The 24,642-nt window shown below is 44.4% G+C and overlaps 1 protein-coding gene across 1 annotated transcript; it reads left to right on the top strand.

Moving 5' to 3' along the window:
- Positions 1-428: 428 nt before the first annotated feature.
- On the top strand, positions 429-23,885 carry TARS1 (threonyl-tRNA synthetase 1). The gene is made up of 19 exons (XM_028524849.2): positions 429-634; positions 5,115-5,195; positions 8,142-8,332; positions 11,943-12,066; positions 13,252-13,373; positions 13,886-14,003; positions 14,260-14,324; positions 14,408-14,486; positions 15,282-15,428; positions 16,498-16,596; positions 17,557-17,723; positions 19,081-19,243; positions 19,333-19,470; positions 20,010-20,087; positions 20,246-20,346; positions 20,512-20,616; positions 22,213-22,285; positions 22,822-22,936; positions 23,404-23,885. Exons 1-19 carry the CDS (start codon positions 581-583, stop codon positions 23,550-23,552), a joined length of 2,169 nt encoding a protein of 722 aa, XP_028380650.1. The 5' UTR covers positions 429-580; the 3' UTR covers positions 23,553-23,885.
- Positions 23,886-24,642: the final 757 nt, after the last annotated feature.

Genomic DNA, 24,642 nt, shown 5'->3' with positions numbered 1-24,642 from the left:
CCCCGGGAAGCCCCTAGAACTCGGTAGTCACGCCAGGTCCGGCTGCACGAAGCCGCAAGAAACTCTGGCCTCGGTTTCGGGATCATCTCAGTCCAGCCATGGGATTCAGGACTCTGGGGACTTCCGAGAAGCTCAAACACCCTCTCTTTCGCTACGGTGGCCGGAAAGACGCTGGACTAACAGGTCGCCACAACTGGAAGAAGGCGCAAACCTATTGCGGCTTCTAGCCTCGGGAAAGGGTCCAGTCCCAGGCCGGCAGGGAAAAGGAGTTCAGCGTCGGCCACGCCCTCTCCTCACCCGCCGCTCTCCGATTTCCTAGACTGGCTGTCACCCAACAGGCTTTCCCATTGGCTTAGAGAAGGGAGAGCCCGCCTTTCCCCGGTATCGATTGGCTGTCCGGCTGTCCGTCCCCGCAGGAGGCTGGGTTTGGGCGCTTTCGGATTGCATCAGCTGGTCCCTTCCGAGGCACGTGGCTCCTGCGCAGTGTTCCCGGGAGCCCCAGCCCACCTCTGACCCGCTGGCGCTCTCCTCTCCTCCAGACCATCGCTTTTGAGTTCTGAATTGTCTTCGTGGTTCTCCGATGTCCGAGAAGGCCAGCAGTCCTTCAGGGAAGATGGGAGGCGAGGAGAAGCCGGTGAGCGGGGCCGGGAGGCCGGACTGGGGCTCTCTTGGTGCCCATCGGCCCTACCGGGCGGGGGCGGGAAGGTGGAAGTGCCTGGGACCCTGAGGGGCTGAGGAACTCGCGGGGTGGGGTACGAAAAAGCTCCTGCTAGAATCGGAGACCCTTTTCGGAAGGGATCGCCCATTCATAGAGCCGGCGGGGCCTTGCAGGTCAGCTCCGGGTCCATCGTGTTCTTGCAGATGAGGAAACTGAGACCTTGAATGAGTTGCTCAGAACGACACATCTACTTAGAAATAGGGAGAGAATTACGGGAGTCCCAAACTGGTGTTTTAACCTCACCTCAGGCGAGAGCATTGCAGAGCCTTACTGAATCCTGAAACCCTCCTAAGGGTAAAATAAAAGCTCTACTTTAAAGAAGAGAAAACCGAGCTCCCGAGATCTGATGCAACTTGCCCGAGTTCGGGTGGTTTATCATATAATAAAGGGTGGAGGCCAGCCGACCTGACAAATTAGACGAGTTACACACTTCCCTTCCTAGTGCTGGAGGCAGGCATTATTTTATTTCACACACGCTAATCATTTCACCATTTCACCTTTGAACTTCCCCTTTGTGTCATCTGTTGCTTGGGAACGTCTTCCAGGTCACTTTCATGCCACCAGGCAAGGGGTGTTTTTTTTTTTTTTTTAAATTTAATGATTAACAAATAAATGTCAAGTGTTCATTCATTGTGCTGGGCCAAGCCTGGCCTTCCACAGCCTGGTGTGTGAAAGACGGCTTAATAATCAATCATTTTGCTGTGGTGTTTGCAGAAGCCGGAGTGCCCAGTTCTGCTTGGGAGGGCTGTGCTGAGTGGAGTTGGAAGAGCGAGTGTAGGTTTCCCCGGTAAACCTGACAGGGCAGGGCTTTCCAGGCAAAGGCGTGGAACGTGGTGAAGAAGGAACAGAGTGCACGAATTGCTGGTGGGGTGGCTTGCAAGAGATATGCGTGGGGGGGGGGGGGGACGATCTGAAGGATCTCAGGCAACCAAGAATTATTGGGATTGTTTTCTGCAAATGAAAGTTTTTAAGCAAGACAGTGATAGATATGAATTCTAGTTTTAGAGACCGCTCCGGAGTTGGGGTGGAAGGTGCATTGGGAGAAGGTGAAGCCACAGGCAGGAGGCTGCTGTCCATAAGTGAGAGGTTCGGTTACAGGACACTCGTCCAGCTCTCTGATAGGACAGGTCTCTTAAAAGCCGCAATTTTCTCAGCAGTTTTCAGTCCCTAAGTTAGTACCTCCTCTAACCCAGTAGCTGAATGGGGAAAATGCATAGGCCCACATCTAAACTATATTAAATGTAAATTCTAAACTAAATTAAATGTAAAGGGACAAATGGTGCATTTTCATAGACTTTTTCCATTCATATTTTTCACTTAAAAATGGGATTTTTACTGTTTTGCAGCTTGTTTACTTTTTTTGCTTAATATAGTCAACTTTCCATGTGCGTAAATATTCTGGTACGCCGTTCTTAATTGGAGGTGATGTATGACTATTAAATATGCCATTTCTCTTTTCTGTAATAATAATTGCACAATACCTAATATTTATTGAGTGCTAACTATGGGGTCTTGTACTATATTACATGTATTACCTCATTCCGTCCTCAAAATACCTGTGCACTGCACTGGGTTTTGTTATTATCCCCATTATGCAGATGAGGAAGCCAGCATAGCCACAGTAAGTAACTTGCTCAGACCCAGTATTCTGTAGTGAGTACTCATAACCCCAGTGCCACCCTGCCTCCTGTCGCCTGCCTGGAAACAAGTCAAGGACAGGTACTCCGTGGAATCATGGGATTCCCAGGGAAGACCTATCCCAGCCGCCAGGCCCTGGGTTTGGATTTACTTACAGTGCACTCTGAGGTGCTTTTTTCCAAGTCCTCAATATCCCTGTGGAAGGTAATTCTGTAGCTTTTCCCTTCACAATTCAGTGCTGCATCCCAGCCCCTGGGTTGACATCTTAGATTGTTTTTACATACAGATGTAATACATAAACTCACATGTTTTCGTTCTGTCTTCATGGGAAATTGGGGTCAGTTGCCTGCTGTCTTCCCCGCTGTAGTGAAGACAGAACAGGCCCCAGGGTCCCGAGAGCCCTGTTGTAACATCCCTGCTCTACGTCTTAGCGCCCGTGGACTGAAGGGCGAGTTGCCCTCTGGGAGCCGGGATTCCCATCTGTAAAGTGGAGAGATATTTAGAACACAGAAAACTGTTCATCCTCTCCCTCTTCGCTACTGCTCTTACTCACTTGACAGATAATCTCTCTGAGCAAAACCACAGGCATTTTATCAGAAAAAGAGAATTGGTTCTTTTCCCATTTTAAACTTCCACAGACAGACGTTCAGTTAATTTTTCCCCTTCTCTTACCCAATTTTCCTGACGAGTTACATCATTTCTTTAGTGTAGCGAAGGCCTGCAGGGAATCTTGTCACCCCGTAGGTTAGTACTTGATTAGAATGGACTTAAATTATGTTCGTTACTCATCTGTTGACTGTAAACGAACCTTAAAAGTTTGTTAAATGCAGAATCCCAGAGTAGGGGAAGTTTTAGCTCAGCCTGAAAATCATTTTTTTTAATTATACAAGTAATATGTTTTATATGATTCAAAAAAGCAACCCAAATGTCCAGCTGTTAAATGGATAAGTAAGCAATGGAATATTATTTGCTAATAAAAAGGAAGGAAATACTGAAGCAGGTGACACGGATGCTCACGAAATCACACTAAGGGAAACAGGCCAGTCACCAGAGACCACGTATTTTAAAATGTTGAGAATGTGGAGATCTGTAGAGACAGCAGACTAGTGGTCGCCAGGTGCTGGGGGAGGGGGCGTGGGAGCGGCAGGGAGTGGCTGCTGATGGGTGCAGGGTCTTCTTTTGGCCTGACGAGAATGTTCTCAGTCGATTGTGATGATAGACACACAACTGTGCGCACACTAAGGACCATCGGGTTGTGTACTTTATGTTGGTGAATTGTCTAGGAGAATGTCTCAGAAAAACCTAGCCCCCAAACATAAACATACAGAACCATAAGAAAGTCTCCCCTTCATGTCCCTAGTCCCGGCCTCAGAACAACTTACGATGAGCACAGCTCCGTAGAGTCGGCCACTGTCAGCACCTGGGCAGGCACCTTTCCTGCCACTTACAGGTCGTGAGCGCCTGGAAGAGTCTGACTTTGTCCAACTCAATCTTATCTGTAAACCAGGAATAATAATAATAATAATAATGGCCACCTCACAGGGTCGCTATGAAAATCAGATATGATTGTGGAAGAACTTTGTAAATTGTTAAACTTTGTGCGGTGCAGTCTGCTCAGAATATTTCTGTCCGCACGGTCCCTGTGCAGAACACATTTCTGAGAAAGTCCTCTTCACAGTGTCCCGAAACGTGGCGCAGGGTTTCCCGGCCTCAGCGCTGTTGACCTTGTGTGGGCTGTTCGTAGCAGCACCCCTGGCCTCTACCCACCAGCTGGCAACGGCACCCTCCAGTTGTGACAACCCAAACTGTCTCCAGACGTTGCCAAATGTCCACCAACAGGTGAAGCGGGGAGGGATGCGTAGCTTCTGGTCAGAACCACTGGCACAGAGCTGCTCTGCCGTGGTCGCCTTCTGGCACAGGACGTCCTCCTTTAAACCTTCCGTGAGTCCGCGTGCTTCTAATTGAAGGCCACGTCCGTTAGTGTAACTTTTTGTGCTTGCTTCTGTCTGAACCCTAGTTTGCCTTAAACTCTGATTATTTCCTAAAACAATCCTGCTTTGGTCAGGTTGTTTCGTCTGTTCATCTTCTCCTTCTCTTGCTCTGTCCCTGTCTTTCTCTTTTTAACCATTCCCGACAGTGAGTTTGTGTGCGTACCTAGGAGACCTGGAAAGCCCTAACTGACACTGACTGTCGTCCTCGCTGACTTGACATCGAATCAGAGTGCTGCAGCGGGTTCTTCCCCCTCCGGGAGGTTTTCACACACGTACGCCGTCGTTTCCCTGGAGAGTTCACATTTGCACACGGCAGAGACTGGGCCTTGTGTTGGCTTCTTCCACGGGGATTAACAAAAGAAAACATGAACATAGAAGCTCTTAGTAGTGCTTGTGGAATGAATGGACATATATTGTACTGGTTTTATTTCCTGAAAATACTTTTCCTGAATATATCACATGCTTGTTTGTGGCTACATGTTCAGTGTATGTCCTGGTGAATCTGAAGCAAGAGTCGTGGGAACAGGGAAAGTAAATGAAATGTGGGGATTTGAACATGATCAAGGAGCTCCTCTACTTTTTCAGGACTTGTCTTTGTTGTAAGTTGTTCACTGGTCTTTGACATTGGCCACATTTTCTAGTCTTTCAAAATCAGATTTCACTTTTCAAAAAATAGATGCTAAAATAACATCTCGACGTTCCTGGGGGCAGCATGAAGGGGTGTCACATTAGATCAAACTATAAAACCTTTATTTCTGCTTATCCAGGTAGGTGCCGGTGAAGAGAAGCGAAAGGAAGAAGGCAAGAAGAAGGGCAAGGAAGGGTCTGGAGACAGCGGTCGAGCGGAGGTAAGCGTTTCGGGGCTGTTGCCGAATTTCACAGGTGGCAGAGCGCTGTCTCAGACTTGTCCTGTGTAAGAGTCTTCTGGTTTTTAGGGAATTGTAGGACGGCCTCAGCGGAAAAATCTGGGAGGAGCAGTAGGAGAGCCTGGGAGGGGAAGAAAGACTGGCAGTTATTTGTTACTGAAAAGGGAAAACCACTGAGATGTCATTGTGAGCTAATCTGTGGGATCAGATAAGAAAATCTGAGAACGGAAGTTAGACCGGAATCTGTAATGACTTGGTGGCCTGATTGGATGCCAGCGTCTGAGTCTGATCGTTTCACTCAGTGAGCTGTTGAAGGGGAGACACTTGCTGTTGGAGCTTGTACCGAATACAGTGGAAGCCAAGAAGGCCCACTTCTGGACCCGATTCACACCGTTTCCACCTGGACCTGCTCCTGCAGTTTGGTCTGAAACCAGGACAGATCACCTTGAAGCCTCTGGAGTGTATAGAGAAAATGCTTTCAGTGTCCCTGTGCTCAGACGGAAAGGAACTGGCTTCTTAGACGTCAGCCCAGAGTCAGGCTGGGTCCTGGGCGTTCTGCTCTAGGAGGCGGTTAGGCTTGTCTCGCCGCTTTATTGGTGAAGGTGAACTGCTGTGAGCTGTGCTTTGCTTTTGCTTTAGTCATAGCAACCATTTTATTGGAGACTCTTTAGAAAAAAACTACCAGAATGCAGAGGAACAAAGGAATAAGCGTTTAAGAAGTATGTTGCAGCACCATAAACTAGCTTTAAAGAGCCATTTTCATAAATGCTGCCTTGCTAAATCAGTAGTGCTTTCATTTACCTAAAGGTGTGTTCAGAGGTAATCAAGAATCACTAAGTGCTGCTTGAGCCCTGCCTGCCTAACCTTTTCTCTTCTGTTTTGTCCGTAACACCCCTCTGTAATTGTGGGAGAGACTGTTGGTTGTGAACTTGAACATTTGCAAGTGAATAGACAATGTGCCTATGTTCCCTAGTTTCTTTTTTATACTTTCAGTACTACAGTACATGCTCTTCTGTCACAGCTTGAGAATTAGCCTGGAAATAGGAAACAAAGGGTGTAATTAGAGGACTTTTCTGAAAAGAAAAGGTTCAGTGTGACGTAATTACAGATGTTTGAAATGATCTGTCTGGGAAAGGTGTGCAGTGAGATGTCCGAGGCTGTTCCTCCTCCTCTTCCTCCTCCTCTTCCTCCTCCATGCTCCACCATTTGTGCCCATTACACTTAGAAGGACAGTGTGCGGGCCTCATTCCCTGCATTTCCAGGACCCGCCACAGGGCAAATCTGCTCCATGAACGTTGAGTACATTATGTTTGACACCAGGTGCTTCTGACTAGGAGGTGCCAGGTGCATATGGAGACAAGTAAGTAAGATGCGGAGGGTCCTGTGGCTGGTAGGACTGTCCTGATGCTTCCAAGCAGGTAGGGCCAGGGAGCGTGGCTCCTTTGGCCTGAGGGGTTCAGGGTACGTGGCTGTGGAGTGTCAGGCTGTGAGCTTTTGGTTAATTCACTGAGGCTTCCTTGTCATGGGTTGTGCACTCTGCAAATCAATGAAATACTCGTGAAGAGCACCAGTGTGAGTGGAGGAAGAAAAGGACGGCTATGGGGGGGAACTATGAAGAGATGAGGGTGCTTCCATTTCAAAAGGCGAAGGCTGACAAAAGTTATGATTGGAATGAGAAGGGAATATTGTGTAAGGAAAAAACGTACCACTTCACACGAGAAACTTATTGTTCTAATAAGTTATATTCAAACAGTGTGAAAATATGTTTTAATGATATGGCTGGCTAGTTTTTCCCTCTTACTATATGATATTTAGGGAAATATTAACCTCTGAGATTGACGCAGGGGTAACTGTGTCCACCAAGGGTTAGGTGCTAGCTTGTACTCCTTTCAGATGAGGTGTGTTAGGTTGATATTTATTATACGTAGAATTTGGGGCAGCATTTAAAGTAAGTTTTAAATTAAGCATGTATTTGAATACACTGTTGTAGCTGATTGATTTAAATCTTTGTAAAGATGGAAACTCATGGTACAATTAAGCCATCTCCTCTTCGCTTTTGTCCGTAGCTGTTAGTATCCATGATATTTTCATTTGAAGATTGTAAATTACGTAGATGTTCGTGTTTGACTATTTTGTGACCATAGATTCAACACCTGCTTTTTGAAATGTTTTAAAGACCAAGTCTCTATCGGTAGAGGAAGTCAAATCTCTGATTATTGTCTCTTTTTTTCCTTCTTTGTCAAACTTTTGGGAACCTGAGTGGGTGTTTTATAGAAAACATTTTGGTTAATTTAATGTATTCGAGACAGTAGTATTATGCTGTGTTCTTATATTTGCTATTTAAATACTCCCAAGAAAGAAATACTCAAAGATCATGGCTTCTTGGAATTTAGTAAATATTTCCCCTGAATGGGATCCCTTAAGTCAAATAAATTTATACTTGGTTAGTTAAAAATTATGAGTGGACATATACTCCTGCCAGCTTCACAGATCATCCCTTGAATAAAATTGAAACAAAATGGAAAAGCAAGCCAGTTTGTATTTCCAGGATTGTTTATAGTTATAGCTGTAAGAGTGTTTAATTAGGAAAGTTCTTAAGAGAGTATCTTTAAAGAAAAAAACTACATTATGCAAAAAATAGCAAAATGGTAGTATCAATACTTGTTCATTTAGAATGCTGGCAGCTGGGTATTTATTGTTATTTATACTCTTCTATTTTAAAAAATCTTAAAATAATAAGAGCATTTAATTTATTTTACCTTTTCTTAGGACAACATTAAGGAAATACTTGTTGATTTTGGCAATCCATTTACCACATTGAATTACTAATCATGTTTTGTTGCATTGTCTACTTTTATTATTTCCCTTTTCTAAAAAGGAGAGCAAGTTACTGACTGATTATTTACTTCTTCATCTGTTGTCTTGCAGTTGAACCCTTGGCCTGAATATATTAACACGCGTCTCGAGATGTATAATAAACTGAAGGCAGAACACGATGCCGTCCTGGCAGAGAAAGCGGAGAAAGACAGCAGGCCAATCACGGTCACTCTGCCCGATGGCAAGCAGGTCCCTGCGGAATCCTGGAAGACGACGCCGTATCAGATCGCTTGTGGGATTAGGTACCGGCTGCGCCTGCCTTGATCTTCTGTTGTTTGTAGCTAAACCTTTAAAAAATTGCCTTGCCAAGTTTTATCTTCAAAACATTTTTATGTTACTGTTCACTGGTTTTAATGTTTATTTATGTTATTTGGGATTTTTCAAAATCAAAATGATGTGAAGCTTTATAGTCAAGATTCAAAGTTAGTTTCCTTTTTTTTAAGATTTTATTTATTTATTTTTAGAGAGAGAAGGGAGGGGGGTAAAGAGAGAGAGAGGGAGAGAGAGAGAGAGAAACATCAATGTGTGGTTGCTGGGGGTTATGGCCTGCAACCCAGGAATGTACCCTGGCTGGGAATCGAACTTGCGATACTTCGGTTCGCAGCCTGCGCTCAATTCACTGAGCTACGCCAGCCAGGGCTCAAAGTTAATTTCTTAGAGACTCTATTTTGGTTTTATCTTATGAAAGGTTTTATATTACTAGTTCTTCTACCTTGATCATAATGTCACAAAAACGACGTAGGTAGTGTTTCACCTGTTTTGACTTAAATGTCTCAGTTTTGAAGTTAAATGAAGGTTGATCATCTCACAGAAGAACATTAACAAACTAATATATAACACATGAAAAAATGTGTTAGTTTTATAACTCCAAAAGAGGGTCATATCCAACCTTAAACTTCACACTTTTATTGGGTTGGGAAGAAGTAACTATGAATTACATGCATTCTCTGTACTAGAGTAAATGCGTTCTTAATTTTAATAGGATCTTGGGATCAGTAGCTGGGTCAGTTTATCAGAAAATGATAAAGTTGGGAAAGCATAAATTGACGCACATATCTTATACGAGGTGTTGGAAACTGTGATCAGAGCTTGTTTTTGTCCAGCCCCAGGAGCTAAGAATATGCAACAGAGATCATGTGTGGTGCACAGTCTAAAATATATCTATAAAAATAACAATAATAAAATAAAATATGTGTATAGCCTTTTACAGAAAAAGTTTGTCAACTTGTAAATATATGAGGTGGGCAAAAGTAGGTTTATAGTTGTGAGTATGCGAAACAGAGTTTATTAGTGTATTATTTATTAATGTACTATTTACTTGTATTACAACTGTAAACCTACTTTTGCCTACCCTTTATATTATTCAGTAACTGTAGGTATATACACAGACACACATCTCCAAGGCTTTCTGGAGTACAGTGCCAACTGGAGTTTTACATTATGTGAACACATGTGAGAAGCAATTTGGTTACAGAATCCCTCCAGATTTTTACACAGCTACTTCATCCGCACCTAACTTGATGTGTTTTTAATGATCTGACTTTATCAAGCTTTTCCAAGTTTCAACTTGGTTTTCATAGAAGCCATAATTCCCTTGTATTATTATTTATTTTTATTTCTTTTTTTATTTTATTGATTTTATTTTTATTTATTTGTATTGTTGAGTTGAACCACATGAAATCATATGACTGTCAAATATGGTTGATTATCATCAATTGTATGTTGTTGAATATAAGACAAAAAATAACAAGTAAACAGGTTTGGCAGCCAACCCAGCTGGTTATTGGTAAGCCCGCTGTGCAGCTGGGGGGAGAGGAGGCAGTTAGGCCTGCGGACCGTGAATCTTCCGTGTGCCGTGAACATTGGTTAGTATGTCTTACGAAGAGAAAGGGTGTTTTAGTTTATTTGACCACTGCTTCTAACTGAAGTACTTCTATTTTATTCCAAAAGAAATAAGCAAGTTGTGATATCAAGCAGATCTCCATATGAGATCATAAGTAACTGGGTGGACGTTGAAATATCAGTTCAATCTGCCATTTTAGAGGTGATTTTGAAGGTCATTTGATGAAGAGATTCCCCCGTGGTTGCACACTGACTCTGCAGCTGTGTCAGTATTAGAATTCAGGTTCTCATTAGTTTCTCTACATCCTACAATATTGTCCTTCAGATCACATTGTACTTTGTCAAGTAGCCAATTGAAAATAATTTTTTGAGTTGAATTACAAAAGACATTGATGAACTTTAGAGCTGGAGTTAAGCCACTGATCTGCAAGTGAGGGTACTTAAGAAGACATTTTTACAAAAGTCCAGAACAGCTTGTCCTGTGAAAAACTGCAGCATGACTAACAGGCTGTTTAAAGGTTCAGATGATTAGTAATGAGTATGAACGGGAAGAAAAAAGAAGGCGTGTTGCATTTGCTTCAGAAGGTTTTTCTTTGGAGTTTTGGTTTTGTTCGAAGTCTTAAAGTGTGGATTATTGTACCCCTTCTTTGGAAAGTGGAAGTGATCCAGTATGGTCCGCGGGTAAGCCTCATTTTCACAGTAACTCCATTGCCGGCGTCTCATGGCACCGTTTTGGACCCTAAAACAAAAATCACTTTGTTCCTGAAGACTGTCCAGTGTAGTAGTTGACTTTCGATCATTTCTCTAGTCTTCTGAAAACTGTTGTATACCAAATCAAAACATTTCTCTCTGCCAAATCCATTGTATGTTTTGTGAGGTGTGTTTATATGACGTTGGCTCCCTTTGATCTCAGGAGAACAGGAAACGTTGGGTATAGTCTAAGGGCAGTGTAATGGGAACACTGAAAATGGAGTGAGCAGTTATTGTTTACTTTCTGTATGTTATTCCATCCTTAGTCCATAAGAGGGGGAGAGTGTATAAACTTAGGCAGAGCAAGGAGAGAACCACCCAGCACAGCACCTGCAGCCAGCTTAAGCCACCTTCTGGTGGTGTATTTAAAGGCTGACAGCGTAAAGGCTGTCCACTTGTCCTTCGTGGGGGGCAGTGTTACCTGCTCTTACTGAGTTGTCAAGACTATGGTAGACTGCCGTTTCTCTAGCTACACATTCAGATCTGCAGCCTGACTCACCTTACCCAATTCTGCTCTAGGCACGAAGCTCCCCGCTGGCATTCGTGCCCACCCTCTCATCTGGAGCGCCCTCTCATCTCCTTTTCCTCCTGGCCAGACCTTCTGACCCTTCAGCTCACTGCTTGGTCCCCAAAGCCTGTCCGGACCACTCTGGTCTCTGCCGCTTCCCCTGCTCAGAGCTCCTGTGGCCTTTCTACCCACTCGGTGTGGCTGACATCTCACCCCGTGGTGACCGTTTGTGTGGTGTACTGTCGACTGTTCTAGACGACATTCTTATCCACGCTGTTAAAAAATTTTATTGAATTATCCTTTATTTTACCTATATATTTGTTATAAATAAAAGCATCTTAGGCATTGGTAGAATCTAGTCCGACGTTAGCATTGCCTCTCAAAAAAAATTCTATTACATATTTCGAGTAGGAGGTAGAGCAGAGAAGTTATTTAGCATCCCCAGTCCGCCTTTTCCATCGGAGTCTAAGTAGCTTGGCTTTGTGGAGAAGTTATTTGGAGAAAATAGACATTAAATCAGGCCACTGAAAATGGTTATTGCTTGTTTATCAGAGTTGTTGTATCTTTCAGCAAGCATAAGTGTCATAGCGTTTTGAATTTTCAGGATCTTGAAGTTATATTCTTGGGCACCTTAGTACATTTTGGGGGTTTGTTGCCTTTTCCATTTTATTTCAGAAAGATCTATATTATATCTATAATACATGCACTGTCAGTATATAATATACAGCATTTCTTTTCCCGTTGTTCGTAAGTCAGGGCCTGGCCGACAACACCGTTGTTGCTAAAGTGAACAAGGTGGTCTGGGACCTCGACCGTCCTCTGGAGGAAGACTGTACTTTGGAGCTTCTCAAGTTTGAGGATGAGGAGGCTCAGGCGGTGAGTTTGTATTCGGCGTGCGTTGAATTTCGGGGTGACGATTCTAGTTTGCGCTCTCTCCACGGCTCGTCACCTCTGCCAGTAGGTGACCCGAGTTTATCGGTGTCTCATTGTCACAGTGCAAGTCTTCATTTTTGTCTTCCATTCAGGGAGCATAATAAAGGTGCTTGCCTGGTGAAATCAAGAGGTGAAGTTGAAAGAATTTATTTTCACTACCAGATAACTAAAATTGGGAAATCTGGAAATTCTATTAAAATTTTATTAGGAATTGATTAAGCAAGTAAAACTTGTTCTCTACACTGTGAATACTTAAGCAAGACATAAATATACCTTAACAAATTGGAAAATTAAAGTGCTCCCTATATTGGGAAGTTGATTTCCGTGTTTTTTTCTCATCTTAAAGTGCAAATCTGCTGAAAGCGCTGTGAAAACCAGCCTCCACACAACAGCAAGGTTTACTCCTTATTCATAACTTCCCTCCTATGCAGAGGGAAATCAAACATGTTGTTTTATTTTTGTATCATTGATGGTGGTTTACTTATATATGCGAATCACACAAAAGAGAATTTTTAAAATCATTTGGGTATCTTACTATTTTTAAATCTTAAAAGCCTCACTTTGCCTATATTCCGACTCATGTGAATGACCACCTTGAAACCAGGTACCGCCATTTGGTGTTAGCGTCCATATGTCTGTCCTTGTATTTTCTAGTTGCGTTGGGGTCAACTTATACCGCCCTAGTCGCTGGGGGCCAATAGGAATGAAGGAGGTAGAATTCTAAGCGATGCCCCACCACCACGTAAAGGCAAAGCACAGCCCAAGGGTGGGGAGCGCACTGGCTCGCAAGACCCTGGGCCGCTGCCAGCGAGAGGACAGTCACATTGCGAGTGACCATTGTGTTCAGGGCACAGCATCCATCCTGTCTAATTAATGAGGCTAATTTGCATTTAATTAGTTTGAAACAAACTAGATCATTTCTAAGGTAAAACTACAATTTAGTAATTAGCATCCTTTTGTTGTGTCGTTTCTGTGTAGAATCACTCTGCAGTTTGTAGATTTGTAAATTTAGATTTTTATGTCTTGGCTTTATTTCGAATAAGTTTCGTATGTCTCTTTCAGATGACCACAGGACTTAGAGCGCATTTGCCCAGTCTCACACCTTCTCATCTTGCTTTGCATTTTCAGGTATATTGGCACTCGAGCGCTCACATAATGGGGGAAGCCATGGAGAGAGTCTACGGCGGGTGTTTGTGTTATGGTCCACCGATAGAAAGTGGATTCTATTATGACATGTACCTTGGAGAAGGGTAAGTTATGTGACTGGATAAAGAAAACTGACATCTGAATGACCGTGGGTCCCTGTGCTGTTTTTAAAGCGTTCTTACTGAGGAGAATGACGTGGTGCTTATTGCTTCATAGTCACGCAGCACCCCCACTGCTCAGACTTGAGGTGTGGAGCAGCTTTTGGAGGCATGGAGACTCATGAGGGCTCTGTTCTGGGTGGATGGGGGCAGAGCCCAAGGTGCCCTGGGAAATACAATGCAGTCGGTCCTCTTCCCCTTGACACCTGGTGACAGGGCTGGAGGGGGGGTTCACTAGTGGGAACGGTGTCCCTGGTGACCAAGGCCGAAGCCACTGAAACTGTAAATTATTAAAATAAGTTGTGAAAAATGTCTAGTTTACACTTCTAATACACGATGCAAGGGTCTGATTTTTTATGTCAAATCCTTTGAAGTGTTCTAAAGAAACGTCCCTCCAACCTGTGGTGTGAGGAGAATGGGGTCGAAAGAAATTAATTTTATACTTCGCTGTCTTTCAGGGGTGTGTCCAGTAATGATTTCTCCTCTTTAGAGACTTTGTGTAAGAAAATCATTAAAGAAAAACAAGCATTTGAAAGGCTGGAAGTTAAGAAGGAAACTCTGTTGGAAATGTTTAAGGTCAGTCAAACTGGGGCCCGTGGCACCCGTGTGTCACTCATTCACAGTACATGCAGGCGTCACGCTGCAGTTCCGTGTGCAGAGCGGGGTCCTGTTCCTCAGAGAGTGTGACATCTGTGTTCAAAACAGGAAATAGTGACATGCTGATGATCCTGTAATGTCTTGATAAGATGTACTTTAACTTGTATTTTAGCTCTAGTATTTAGAGGTAAAAATTAAAGGAGGGTATTAAAAAAATAATTTTTGCTCTTTTCAGTACAACAAGTTCAAATGCCGGATATTGAATGAAAAAGTGAGCACTCCAACCACCACAGTCTACAGGTGAGAATGAGGTGTCATCAGAGACGATTGGTGTCTCTGCCATTTTAAGTCTGTATTAAGATTTCTCTCATTTTTGTCCTTAGGTGTGGGCCCTTGATTGACCTCTGCCGGGGTCCTCACGTCAGACACACCGGCAAAATCAAGGCCTTGAAAATACACAAAGTAAGCGATGCAACTTTGAAGACTCTGTCCATATAAATGTATTTGTGTGGTGCAGACATATGGTTAAACTTTTACCGGTTCCTCTTTCTCCCAGTTTCTTTTGGGTGGATTGTTTTCTCGTGCTGTCTCCTGACTGTGGGTGCCACGTCATTAGCCATTTTTAGCAGAAATTCTCCCAAGCAGTGGCTGACGCCCATTCCGCAGCAGAGCACATGAGGGTGGCGGTGTGGGGTTCCCAAAATCCCGCGGTTACGGGCCCTCGTGGCTCTGAAAGCCTTGAGACTCGCTGTGGGAGTGTGTGCTTTTGTGCCTCGCGCGTCTAAGGCAAAATACCCAGTCGTTCTTGCTAACCGAGCTCATCCCGCCAGTTCATACTAGTTCAGAAGTTCTTCATGAGTGAGTAATAAAATGCACTTTGAGTCATAAGAATAATGGAGTCGTTGCAAGGTTGTTTTGTGGGTTTCTTTTCCATTGTGGCGTGCTTGGTTTGTGAGGAGGCCCTCACCATGAGCCGTGCTCGTGGAGTTGGGGTCCTCGAGGGGACTGAGGCAGGCTGGGCTCTTCCGAGGGGACCCAGCAGCCACTCCCTGCTGCCCAGTAAACCTGACTGTTTAGCTCCGCCCCCTGGCAATTCTGGGAGGTTTACTCCATGGAGACTTTCTGTGCCATTTCCTTGTATGAGGACCACTATGGACTTGGGTCATAAGGTGACTTTGAGAAATAGCGTCTGACTCTCAAAATAAGTGAGGCATTTCCAAATTTGAATATTGTTTCATGGTTGATCTTTGTTTTCAGAATTCCTCCACCTACTGGGAAGGGAAAGCGGATATGGAGACCCTCCAGAGGATTTATGGCATTTCATTCCCAGACCCTAAAATGCTGAAAGAGTGGGAGAAGTTCCAAGAGGAAGCTAAAAACCGAGATCATAGGAAAATTGGGAGGGTATGTTATGAAAGAAGAAGAATGTTTCTAGACTGAGTTTACTTTCATTTGAAATGGAGCTGTATTATTTGGCTGTGTTAAGAATATCCTTTTGAAGAAATGTTAATAGCTTTTAAGTATTATTGTACTGCGTTTATTTAAGCCATAAATTACTTACTGATTGTCCGCGTTATCTTCTAGAGTGTGCTCAGTACTGCACAAAAACTCATTTTAACTGTTCCTTTTGTTGAGGACAAAGGCTGATGACCTTCAGTTCTCTGTGAAGGAAGCATAGCACTGGTCCATAGAGCTGGGTGATACTTTGGAAATTCACCTGGTCGCACTGACTTCTTTTTAAGACGTGGAAACTGAGTTCCAGAAAATTTAATGTGCGTGCTGCCCACGGTGACGGCACAGCACGTCCCCGCTGGATTCCATGGTGTCATTTCCTTTTACCCCTCTGCCCCTGAGTGTCTTCCAGACTGGAAGTTAGGTTTTAGATGAAAACATTTCTCTCTGAGATTGCGTTCCCCCTGGGCCAGGCGTCCTCGGCTGCCGGGCTGTGCAGGCCGACCGGAGGCGGTGTCCCGCCACACTCCCCTCCCGACTTCACTCACCGCAGCCCAGAGTCGGCCGGCCGTGTCCCCGTTCCCTGTTTCATCACCAGTGTCTTCTTCCAAGGCCCCTTCCTGCCACTCCTACTCCAAAAAAAAAGAGAGAAAGAAAGACAAATTAAAAACACCCAGAGGTTAGAACTTTGAGGAGTTAAAACCACGAGGGCTGCCTCTGGGTGGAAGAGACTGAGACCCGAGCCCCAGGTCCCTCTTCAGTAACTTTGACTGGGTTCCGGACTGTAGTAAGCAGGGAGCTAAGTTGGGAAGAACTTGAGTTCAGGACCGTTAGATCACACATCGGAGATGTTGGCGTGCTTTCTTGGAATCGGGAATGGCACAAATTAAAATACGAGATATCACGATTATATTCTGAACTCAGAAGCACTGAGGTTTATGATGCTGTTGTGTGTATATATATATATATATATATATATATATATATATATATAAGCATTCCTTGTTTTTCTTTTATCCAGGACCAGGAACTATATTTCTTCCATGAACTCAGCCCTGGAAGTTGCTTTTTCCTGCCGAAGGGAGCATACATTTATAACACACTTATGGAATTCATCAGGGTAAACCATATTCATTATTTGCTTTTGTAGACTTAGGACATAAATTGATTTTTATTAAATAAGTGCTGCTAAAAGGAAAGATAACCTTCTGTTTGAAAAGAAACATTTAAAAGAATAAATAAAAATGGAAGTTTTGAGAGCTCATAAAATTTTTAAAAACATCTTCCTAATACATGATTTTGTCCATATGTGTGGATGTATCACAGAGAAGTTGGTGATCTTGAACTAGGACTTGTAACCCTTACACAGGAGCTGTGTGTGCTCTTTGACCTTCCATTAATATTTTCCTTGAGAAAGCAAGTCTTTACCTTGCTTTTTTTTTTCTTTGTAAATTTTGAAGTATTTAAAGCATATGTTTATAGAGATTAATACCATCAGCACCTGTATACTCACCACCTAATTTGACATGCAAGTGCCTTAGATTATATTCGAAGCACAGTGATGTGTACACAAAGGGGAAACCAGCTCCCCTTGGGACCACTGCTGATGCATTTCCCTCCTTCCCAGAAGCAGCTACTCTTTTGAAGTTAGGGTGGATCCTTTTTATCCATGTTATTGTTCATCTGCCCCATACATACGTGTCCCAAATTGCTGATGTGTTCAAATTGATGTGCACGAGGTCTTACTGTGTATCAGCCAGAACTGTGATCCAGTTGTGGTGATTACCTGTTATTCCATTATACGACTACCACAGCACACCCATTCCTTTATTGGTGGACACGGACGTGATTGCTAATTTCCCCACGTTACTGACGGTGCTGCCGTAGGGTCACTTTGACAAGCCTCCTTATGTGCATGCGCGAGAGTTTCGTCTGTGGCACACACCTCCAAGCAGATTATAACATATGTGTGTCTTAAACTTTACTCTAGAGTATATAAAATTGCTCTTTAAATTTTTGCTCCCACCAGAAGTAGGAGCATTCATTTCTGCACACGTGTGTTCTGTTTGTTGTGTAACAGAGTGAATACAGGAAGCGAGGGTTCCAGGAGGTGATCACCCCGAACATCTACAACAGCCGACTGTGGATGACCTCGGGCCACTGGCAGCACTACAGCGAGAACATGTTCTCCTTCGAGGTGGAGAAGGAGCAGTTTGCTCTGAAGCCCATGAACTGCCCGGGACACTGGTAGTTGGCAGCTCTGAGTTTCTCTTGACGATTCTTTAATGCTGCATTTAGTCCTGTGCCTGGGACACTGGTAGTTGGCAGCTTGGCGTTTCTGTTGACGATCCCCACGTGCTGCATTTAGTCCTAGATTGCGTTTCTTCCTTTGAAAGAATTTGTCTGGAAGCCAGTTATATGCTCCTCTGTACAATGTAAATAACTCCTCCGATTACAGAAGGAGCTGTCGGGAGCACTCACAGGATTATTGTGCAATTGTAATTTCTCCTGCACCTGATTTGGCCCTCAGACCTTTAGACGTTAAAGATCGGCACTGAACAGGGTCACAGCAGTGAACAGGCGGAATGGAAAACGGAGCCTGGGTGTGGGGTATAGCAACTCCTCCAGGATTTTTGTTGTTTTTGTTGTTTTATTTTATTCTTTTTTTTTTTTTGAGAAATGTGGTCTATGAAAACCTAGTGCTAATGAATTAACATCCTTGGGAAATCTCCATCTTGGGGCTCTTCCACTCTGTCCTTCTTGACAGTTGGACGCACTGTAACAGCTTACAGGGAACTAGGGAGAGTCTCGACTCCGGGCGGCTCAGCGCGCACAGCCCCTCACAGCGAGGCCTCGGGCAGAGTCCGTGAGGGAGGAACGTCCGTGGGAACTGGGTCGTAGGTCAGGAGACCAACCGAGTTCCTTCTTCCAAGGGCCCAGGCACCCTCAGACGAGCAGGGAATGGAAGCTTGGGGGAGTGAAAGAAAGCGCAGACTTCAGTTTCTAGAGTTGTGCATGATTTGTATGCAGCTGAGTCTGTTTTTGTTGTGTGTGTGTGTGTGTGTGTGTGTGTGTGTGTTTTAAAAATAGGAGCCTTAAAGGCCGTTCTCAAAGTAATGGAAATAGGGAGCACAAGGCTGTGATTCCAGACTTACGGGACTAAATTTGTTCTTCTCTCTTATTTCTGGTTGGTGGTATTACAACGTTTTAAATTATCTTATTTATTTCTTTTTTAGATAGAGGGGACAGGAGGGAGAAGAGAGGGAGGGAAACATCAATGTGTGGTTGTCTCTTGCACACCCGCCACTGGGTGGCCTGCAACCCTGGCATGTGCCCTGACTGGGAATTGAACCAGCAACCCTTTGATTTGCAGGCTGGTGCTCAATCCACTGAGCCACATCAGCCAGGGCTAGATGGTGGTGGTATAAGTTATTGGCTGTTTTACTCATGCCAGGATGTTGTTGTAGGCAGCCCAGGATTTGAGAAGTATTGCTTATCTGAACAACCTGGAATCAGTGGCTTTTTGACAGCCTTTCATACAATAGTAGAGAGGTGGTTTCATTGTATTACGTATCGGTGGGTCTTATTTTTCTCTTCCCTTCAGCCTTATGTTTGACCATCGCCCAAGATCCTGGCGAGAGCTGCCTCTGCGGCTAGCCGATTTTGGGGTGCTCCACAGGAACGAGCTGTCGGGAGCACTCACGGGACTCACGCGGGTGCGGAGGTTCCAGCAGGACGACGCCCACATATTCTGCGCCATGGAGCAGGTGGGAGGCTTTGTGGGGTAAAGGGCATGGAGGGGAATGTCAAGGAGGTTGAGGAAATCACCGCCATGTCGTTTTCCTTTCATTTAAAGATTGAAGATGAAATAAAAGGTTGTTTGGATTTTCTGCGTACCGTGTATAGCATATTTGGATTTTCTTTCAAATTGAACCTGTCTACTCGCCCGGAAAAATTCCTTGGAGATATTGAAGTCTGGAATCAGGCTGAGAAAGTAAGTGGTGTTTTCAGCGTGCTTGCATTCTGTTTGAATGAAGTTGGCTCCCTCCGCAGTGTAAGAGAGCCAAGCCTCTTCAAATTGGAGATGCTTCCTAGGTTTGAGTAAGCTGGTTTTTTCTGTATGATTTTCTATGTAGAAATACTTCAGTGTGTTTTCAGTCATCAAGCTGTAACCTTGAAAAGCGATTTGTATGTGAGCAGGTTTAAATGGGAAAAATGACAAAGCAGAGAATACTGACCTAGGAAAGCAATCGCTTTTTTTTTCCAAAGATTTTATTTATTTATTTTTAGAGAGGGAAGGGAGGGAAAAAAGAGAGAGAGAAACATCAATGTGTAGTTGCTGGGGGTCATGGCCTGCAACCCAGGCATGTACCCTGACTGGGAATCGAACCTGTGACACTTTGGTTCACAGCCTACACTCAGTCCACTGAGCTATGCCAGCCAGGGCTGCAATCGCGGTATTTTTTATCTCAAATTAGATCAGGAGAAGTTGCAGAGGAAGAAAAATTAAAACTGACTTTGCTTTATCTTTAGCAACTGGAAAACAGTCTGAATGAATTTGGTGAAAAGTGGGAGTTAAACCCTGGAGATGGCGCTTTCTATGGTCCCAAGGTCAGTACCAGCATAGATTTGAGTGATGTGACTTTCATTTTCGGGTGAAGAGATTACTTAAGTTTTAAAAAGGGGAGGAGGAGTCGGCCCCAGCACGACTATAGGCGGCAGCTTTAGTGCAGGCAGCGTCTCAGAGTAACCTCATCTGTGCGCCTTAGATCGACATTCAGATCAAAGATGCCATCGGCCGGTACCACCAGTGCGCGACAATCCAGCTGGACTTCCAGTTGCCCATCAGGTTTAATCTTACCTTTGTAAGGTGAGTTTCTGTGTCTGTTCCGAACATGCTTCCAGGACATATAATGGTGTGTGTGCGTGTGTATGCATGCATAGGAATAATGTAAAATAAAGGGGAGGGTGTGTATAGACACACACAATTTGTCATATATATAATATATATCACAAATTTTTTTTTTCTTTTTAGCCATGATGGTGACGATAAAAAACGGCCAGTGATTGTCCATCGAGCCATCCTGGGATCAGTGGAAAGAATGATTGCTATCCTCACCGAAAACTACGGGGGCAAATGGTAATTTTCATCACTGTTTCCTTCTTTTTTTGGTCAGGCAATGTAGATTAGCTATAAGAAATGTCTGCTGTCCAATTTAGTTATGTACGTGATAGGAAGGGAAAATAATTGCAATTAGTCAATTCTAATCAGTGACAAGTATTCACAAAGTAAGGAATCACAATTAGAACCCAAATTTTTTAGCTGAAAGAATATTTCTTGGAAGTAATTATTTTTGTGTCACAATTTGATTTGTTGAATGTTACATGACACTTTCTAATTAGGAATTATTATTCAGTAAGGGGCATGTTGTTATTTTGATTGCTTTTCAAGCAACTCCAATGTTTCTGTCTGTGTAAACAGAGGCAGGCTTTGGCTTAGCCTGTTCGGTATTGCTGACCGTGAGGAGCAAGTATTCTGACCCCCTTTAGAAGCTACGTGGTTTTTTAATTGAGAGTACAGGCTCCACACCAATCAACAGTTCTGTGTCATGTTTTTATAAGAGCATGCTCTTGCTGGAAACGTGAGCACGTAACTCCCATTTTATTTTCTGAGCAGTTTTGTTGGGGCCCACACTCTGCAAAGGCAACAGAAAACAGCACCGGATTATGGGCACCCATCACGTGGAGCCGGCTGCACTAATTCTGTTGCTACAAAACTTCCGTGAAATGTTGTAAATCTGTTTCGTCTTACACAGCGCAGTCATGTCCGTTTTCTTTATAACTTGGTTAGTTTAGACATTAAGGGAGTTTGTCACACTTGTCAGCGAAATAAGATCATCTGTTTTCAGTTATGTTTCACAACATCAAATCAGATGTGGGACGCATTCTGCCTGTGACATCCAGGGAGTGGGGCGGATCCTCAGCTCGTTGCTCTGCCCACCCGGCGGCAGGTGGGAAAGGCCACAGTTGGGTGGGCTTCAGGGCCGGCTCCAGCCTGTTCCCGATGGATGCAGCGAAACAACGTGGAGTGGAGGCGGGATCCAGAGCAGCACTGACAGGCCGGCAGCTGCGGGAGGGCTGGACGCCCGGGACACCCAGAGGGAGGAACACCCCAGAGGGAGGAACACCCCAGAGGGAGAAGCGCAGGCGGGCCGTCTTTTACTAAGTAGCGAACACACACTCATTTTTACCCAGTCCCTTCTCCTGCTACATCCATCACAACGCGCTGAATTCCGCCACATGGATCCTGAATGGGCTGAAGGCACCGTCTGTGCCCACCCCATGAAGAATAAGTAACAAAGCAATGCTTGGGCGAAAGAACTCTTTGAACAACATAACGGGAATCGCTGAGCGAGGTTCTTCAGCGGCTCGTCCCTGTGGCGGCCCGTGCGTGGCGTTCCCTTACCCGGCGTAGCCAGGTGGGAGGCAGAGGCTGTGCCGCCGGGTTCCTTCGCCATCTGCCCAGCAAGACAAAACTTCAGCTACAGATTTTTTTTAAGGATTTTTTTGTTCCTCCTTCTTCCTTTATTTTAGCCTTTTGTTGGGTATGGAGAAAAGCCATGTTTTTAAAGTGGACCTTGCGTGTTTCAGAAAGATAGGGAAGAGCAGACCAGCAGTGGAGGCGCCATCCTGGTTCAGGAAAGTCCACACTAAATATCTGTAATTTCCTCTTCAGGCCCTTCTGGCTGTCTCCTCGCCAGGTGATGGTGGTCCCCGTGGGACCAACGTGTGACGACTATGCCCAAAAGGTAATCCTTAAATCATGACTTTTTGTTCAATTCGACATCTGTCGTTCCGCTTTCCAAATTCCATGAGCTATATCCTTGGTAAATCAAGCTGCTTGTGACACAAAGAAGTGTTAACTATTTTCAGTGTTATTATTTTGAGCGTGAAGGGATTGCATTATCTCTTTAATGCTTTTCTAACGTGGTTCCGTGACCAGAAGACACAGTTTGCCTGGTGTTTTATGTGTGCTTGTATCTTTCATTGTTTTTTGTTAGCAAATAGCCATTGCCTCCATGTGACATGCAAACTCAGGTGCATGATGCCATTTAACTTGTTCCCGTTGCTTTTGGACTCCAAGAGTAATTTCGCTTCATCTTTAATGCACATCTCGTCAGTTATCTGAAACCTTTCCTTAATGGCATGCCAAACCAATATTTCACCCTCCCTGCCAAAAAACTGCCTTACTGACAGAGGTCGATAACGGCTAAATAAAACCATGTAAGATCACACTGTAATTCCACCTGTAGATCTGAAGACCTTGTTGTCTCTGTGCCAACAGGTGCAGCAGCAGTTCCACGACGCCGGCCTCATGGTGGACGTCGACCTGGACCCGGGCTGCACGCTGAACAAGAAGATCAGGAACGCACAGCTGGCGCAGTACAACTTCATCCTGGGTAGGGCAGGGGGGCCGCCCAGGGAAAGCCGCGGGCCTTGGGGCAGCTCTGGGATCCGGAGACTTGGGCTTAAGACAGTCACGGTGGTCAGTTTCGTTCCTTTCCATCCTGATGCCTAAACTATTTGTGCAGATGGACTAGGAAAGGAAAATTTCAGTGTGACAAAAATAATCTCCAAAAATAATCTCCAAAGGTCTAAAAATGTTTTATTTCTTCAAATGGTAAGTTGTTACTAAGTCGCCTGCACTAAGTGACTCAACAAGCACAGCAGTGTTAGTCGTTACAAAGTGTTGGGTTTTTTTAATGAAGAGATGTTTTTCAGGCAGTGGCCCGACTCTGCCTGGTCGCCTGCACAGTGTGATCAGAAGCCGCACGGGGTGGGGTGGCTCTGGGGCCCGGGATCATTTCTGCTTGAATGCCCGGTGAGAACCCCCGCGTCCCAGCACTCCCGCTGTCCTCTGTTTCAGTCGTCGGCGAGAAGGAGAAGACCAGCGGCACCGTGAACATCCGCACGAGAGACAACAAGGTGCACGGGGAGCGCACGGTGCCCGAAACCGTCGCGCGGCTGCTGCAGCTCCGGCAGTCCCGCAGCAAGCAGGCGGAGGAAGAATTCTAACGAGGGCCGGGCGCGACTGGCTCAGTGGAGAAGGAAGAGCGGTTTCTCCACGACGTCCACTCTGTCCCCCGGGAAACGTTAATGTGTACTGAACTCGGACTAGTCTGGCCGAGTCTGCATGGGTGGCTGCAGGGGTGAGCAGTTTTTGGCCTGGACAGGTGTCAGATGAGGTGTATCTGAAGGAGATAATTACGAGAGACACGTTAAAATGATTTTATCCCTTAATTATCTGAGCACTGGAAATAAACCATGGGGAATGCTTCACTGTGATAAGGGATGACATTTTTGTGAATTTCATGCAGTTGAAAAATAAAAGTTTTCAAATTTGATTGGTCTGTGGTATAAAAATAAAACCTTTAATTCCTATAAGTTTCAAAGGACTTCTCTGGCCTTCACATACATACTGCACAGGCCCCTGGGACAAACTGCATGACTCAGTATTTACCTTCCAGGTGTCACAGCAGACGTGTCAGGTGGGTGGAGGAAGCCAGTCTCCCTGGGGAAGGGAGCTGGTGCCGGCTTCCCGGTGACAGGGCGCTGTCCTTAGGCGTGCCACTTTTACTTCACCTCTTAGATATAAACCTTTCAACAATTAAAAACCACTGTTCTGAGCCAGTCAGTCTTTTGTTACGCAAATTCCCTATTCTCTCTGAAGGGAGAAGTTTTGAATTTTTCTACCAGTGAATGGTGATTGAGAGAACACCACAAACTAAGGAATTCCTTGCTGTAGCTGTATGTGAATTTCTCTAATATAATCATCTTTAAAAGGCAACACCTTGGCAGTGTTCTCAGAACCCCGATAGTGTGTTTTTGAGGGTCACTGAAAGGCAAAGCCAATTTGCATAGATTACTCCTCACTTTAATAAAGGAGATACGATCTTTAATCGGGTTTTTTGAAATTTCATAATTAAGCCTTCTGACTGTCTTAAGACTTCGATAGGTTTGTGGTTCATTTTTATGTGTGTCTTGAGAGAAGCTATAACCAAATCAGGAACATCTAGTCAGTCATTTTAAAACAACACTTGATTTCTTTAAAATTCCCAGTATCTCAGCTTGGATATTTCTTCAGTTTTAAAAATTTCTTATTACA

Source organism: Phyllostomus discolor, chromosome 3 (genome assembly GCF_004126475.2).
Source record: "Phyllostomus discolor isolate MPI-MPIP mPhyDis1 chromosome 3, mPhyDis1.pri.v3, whole genome shotgun sequence".
Taxonomy (NCBI): Eukaryota; Metazoa; Chordata; class Mammalia; order Chiroptera; family Phyllostomidae; genus Phyllostomus; species Phyllostomus discolor.
Note: the sequence above shows the minus strand (reverse complement) of the source record. Positions and strands in the feature narration are given on the sequence as shown.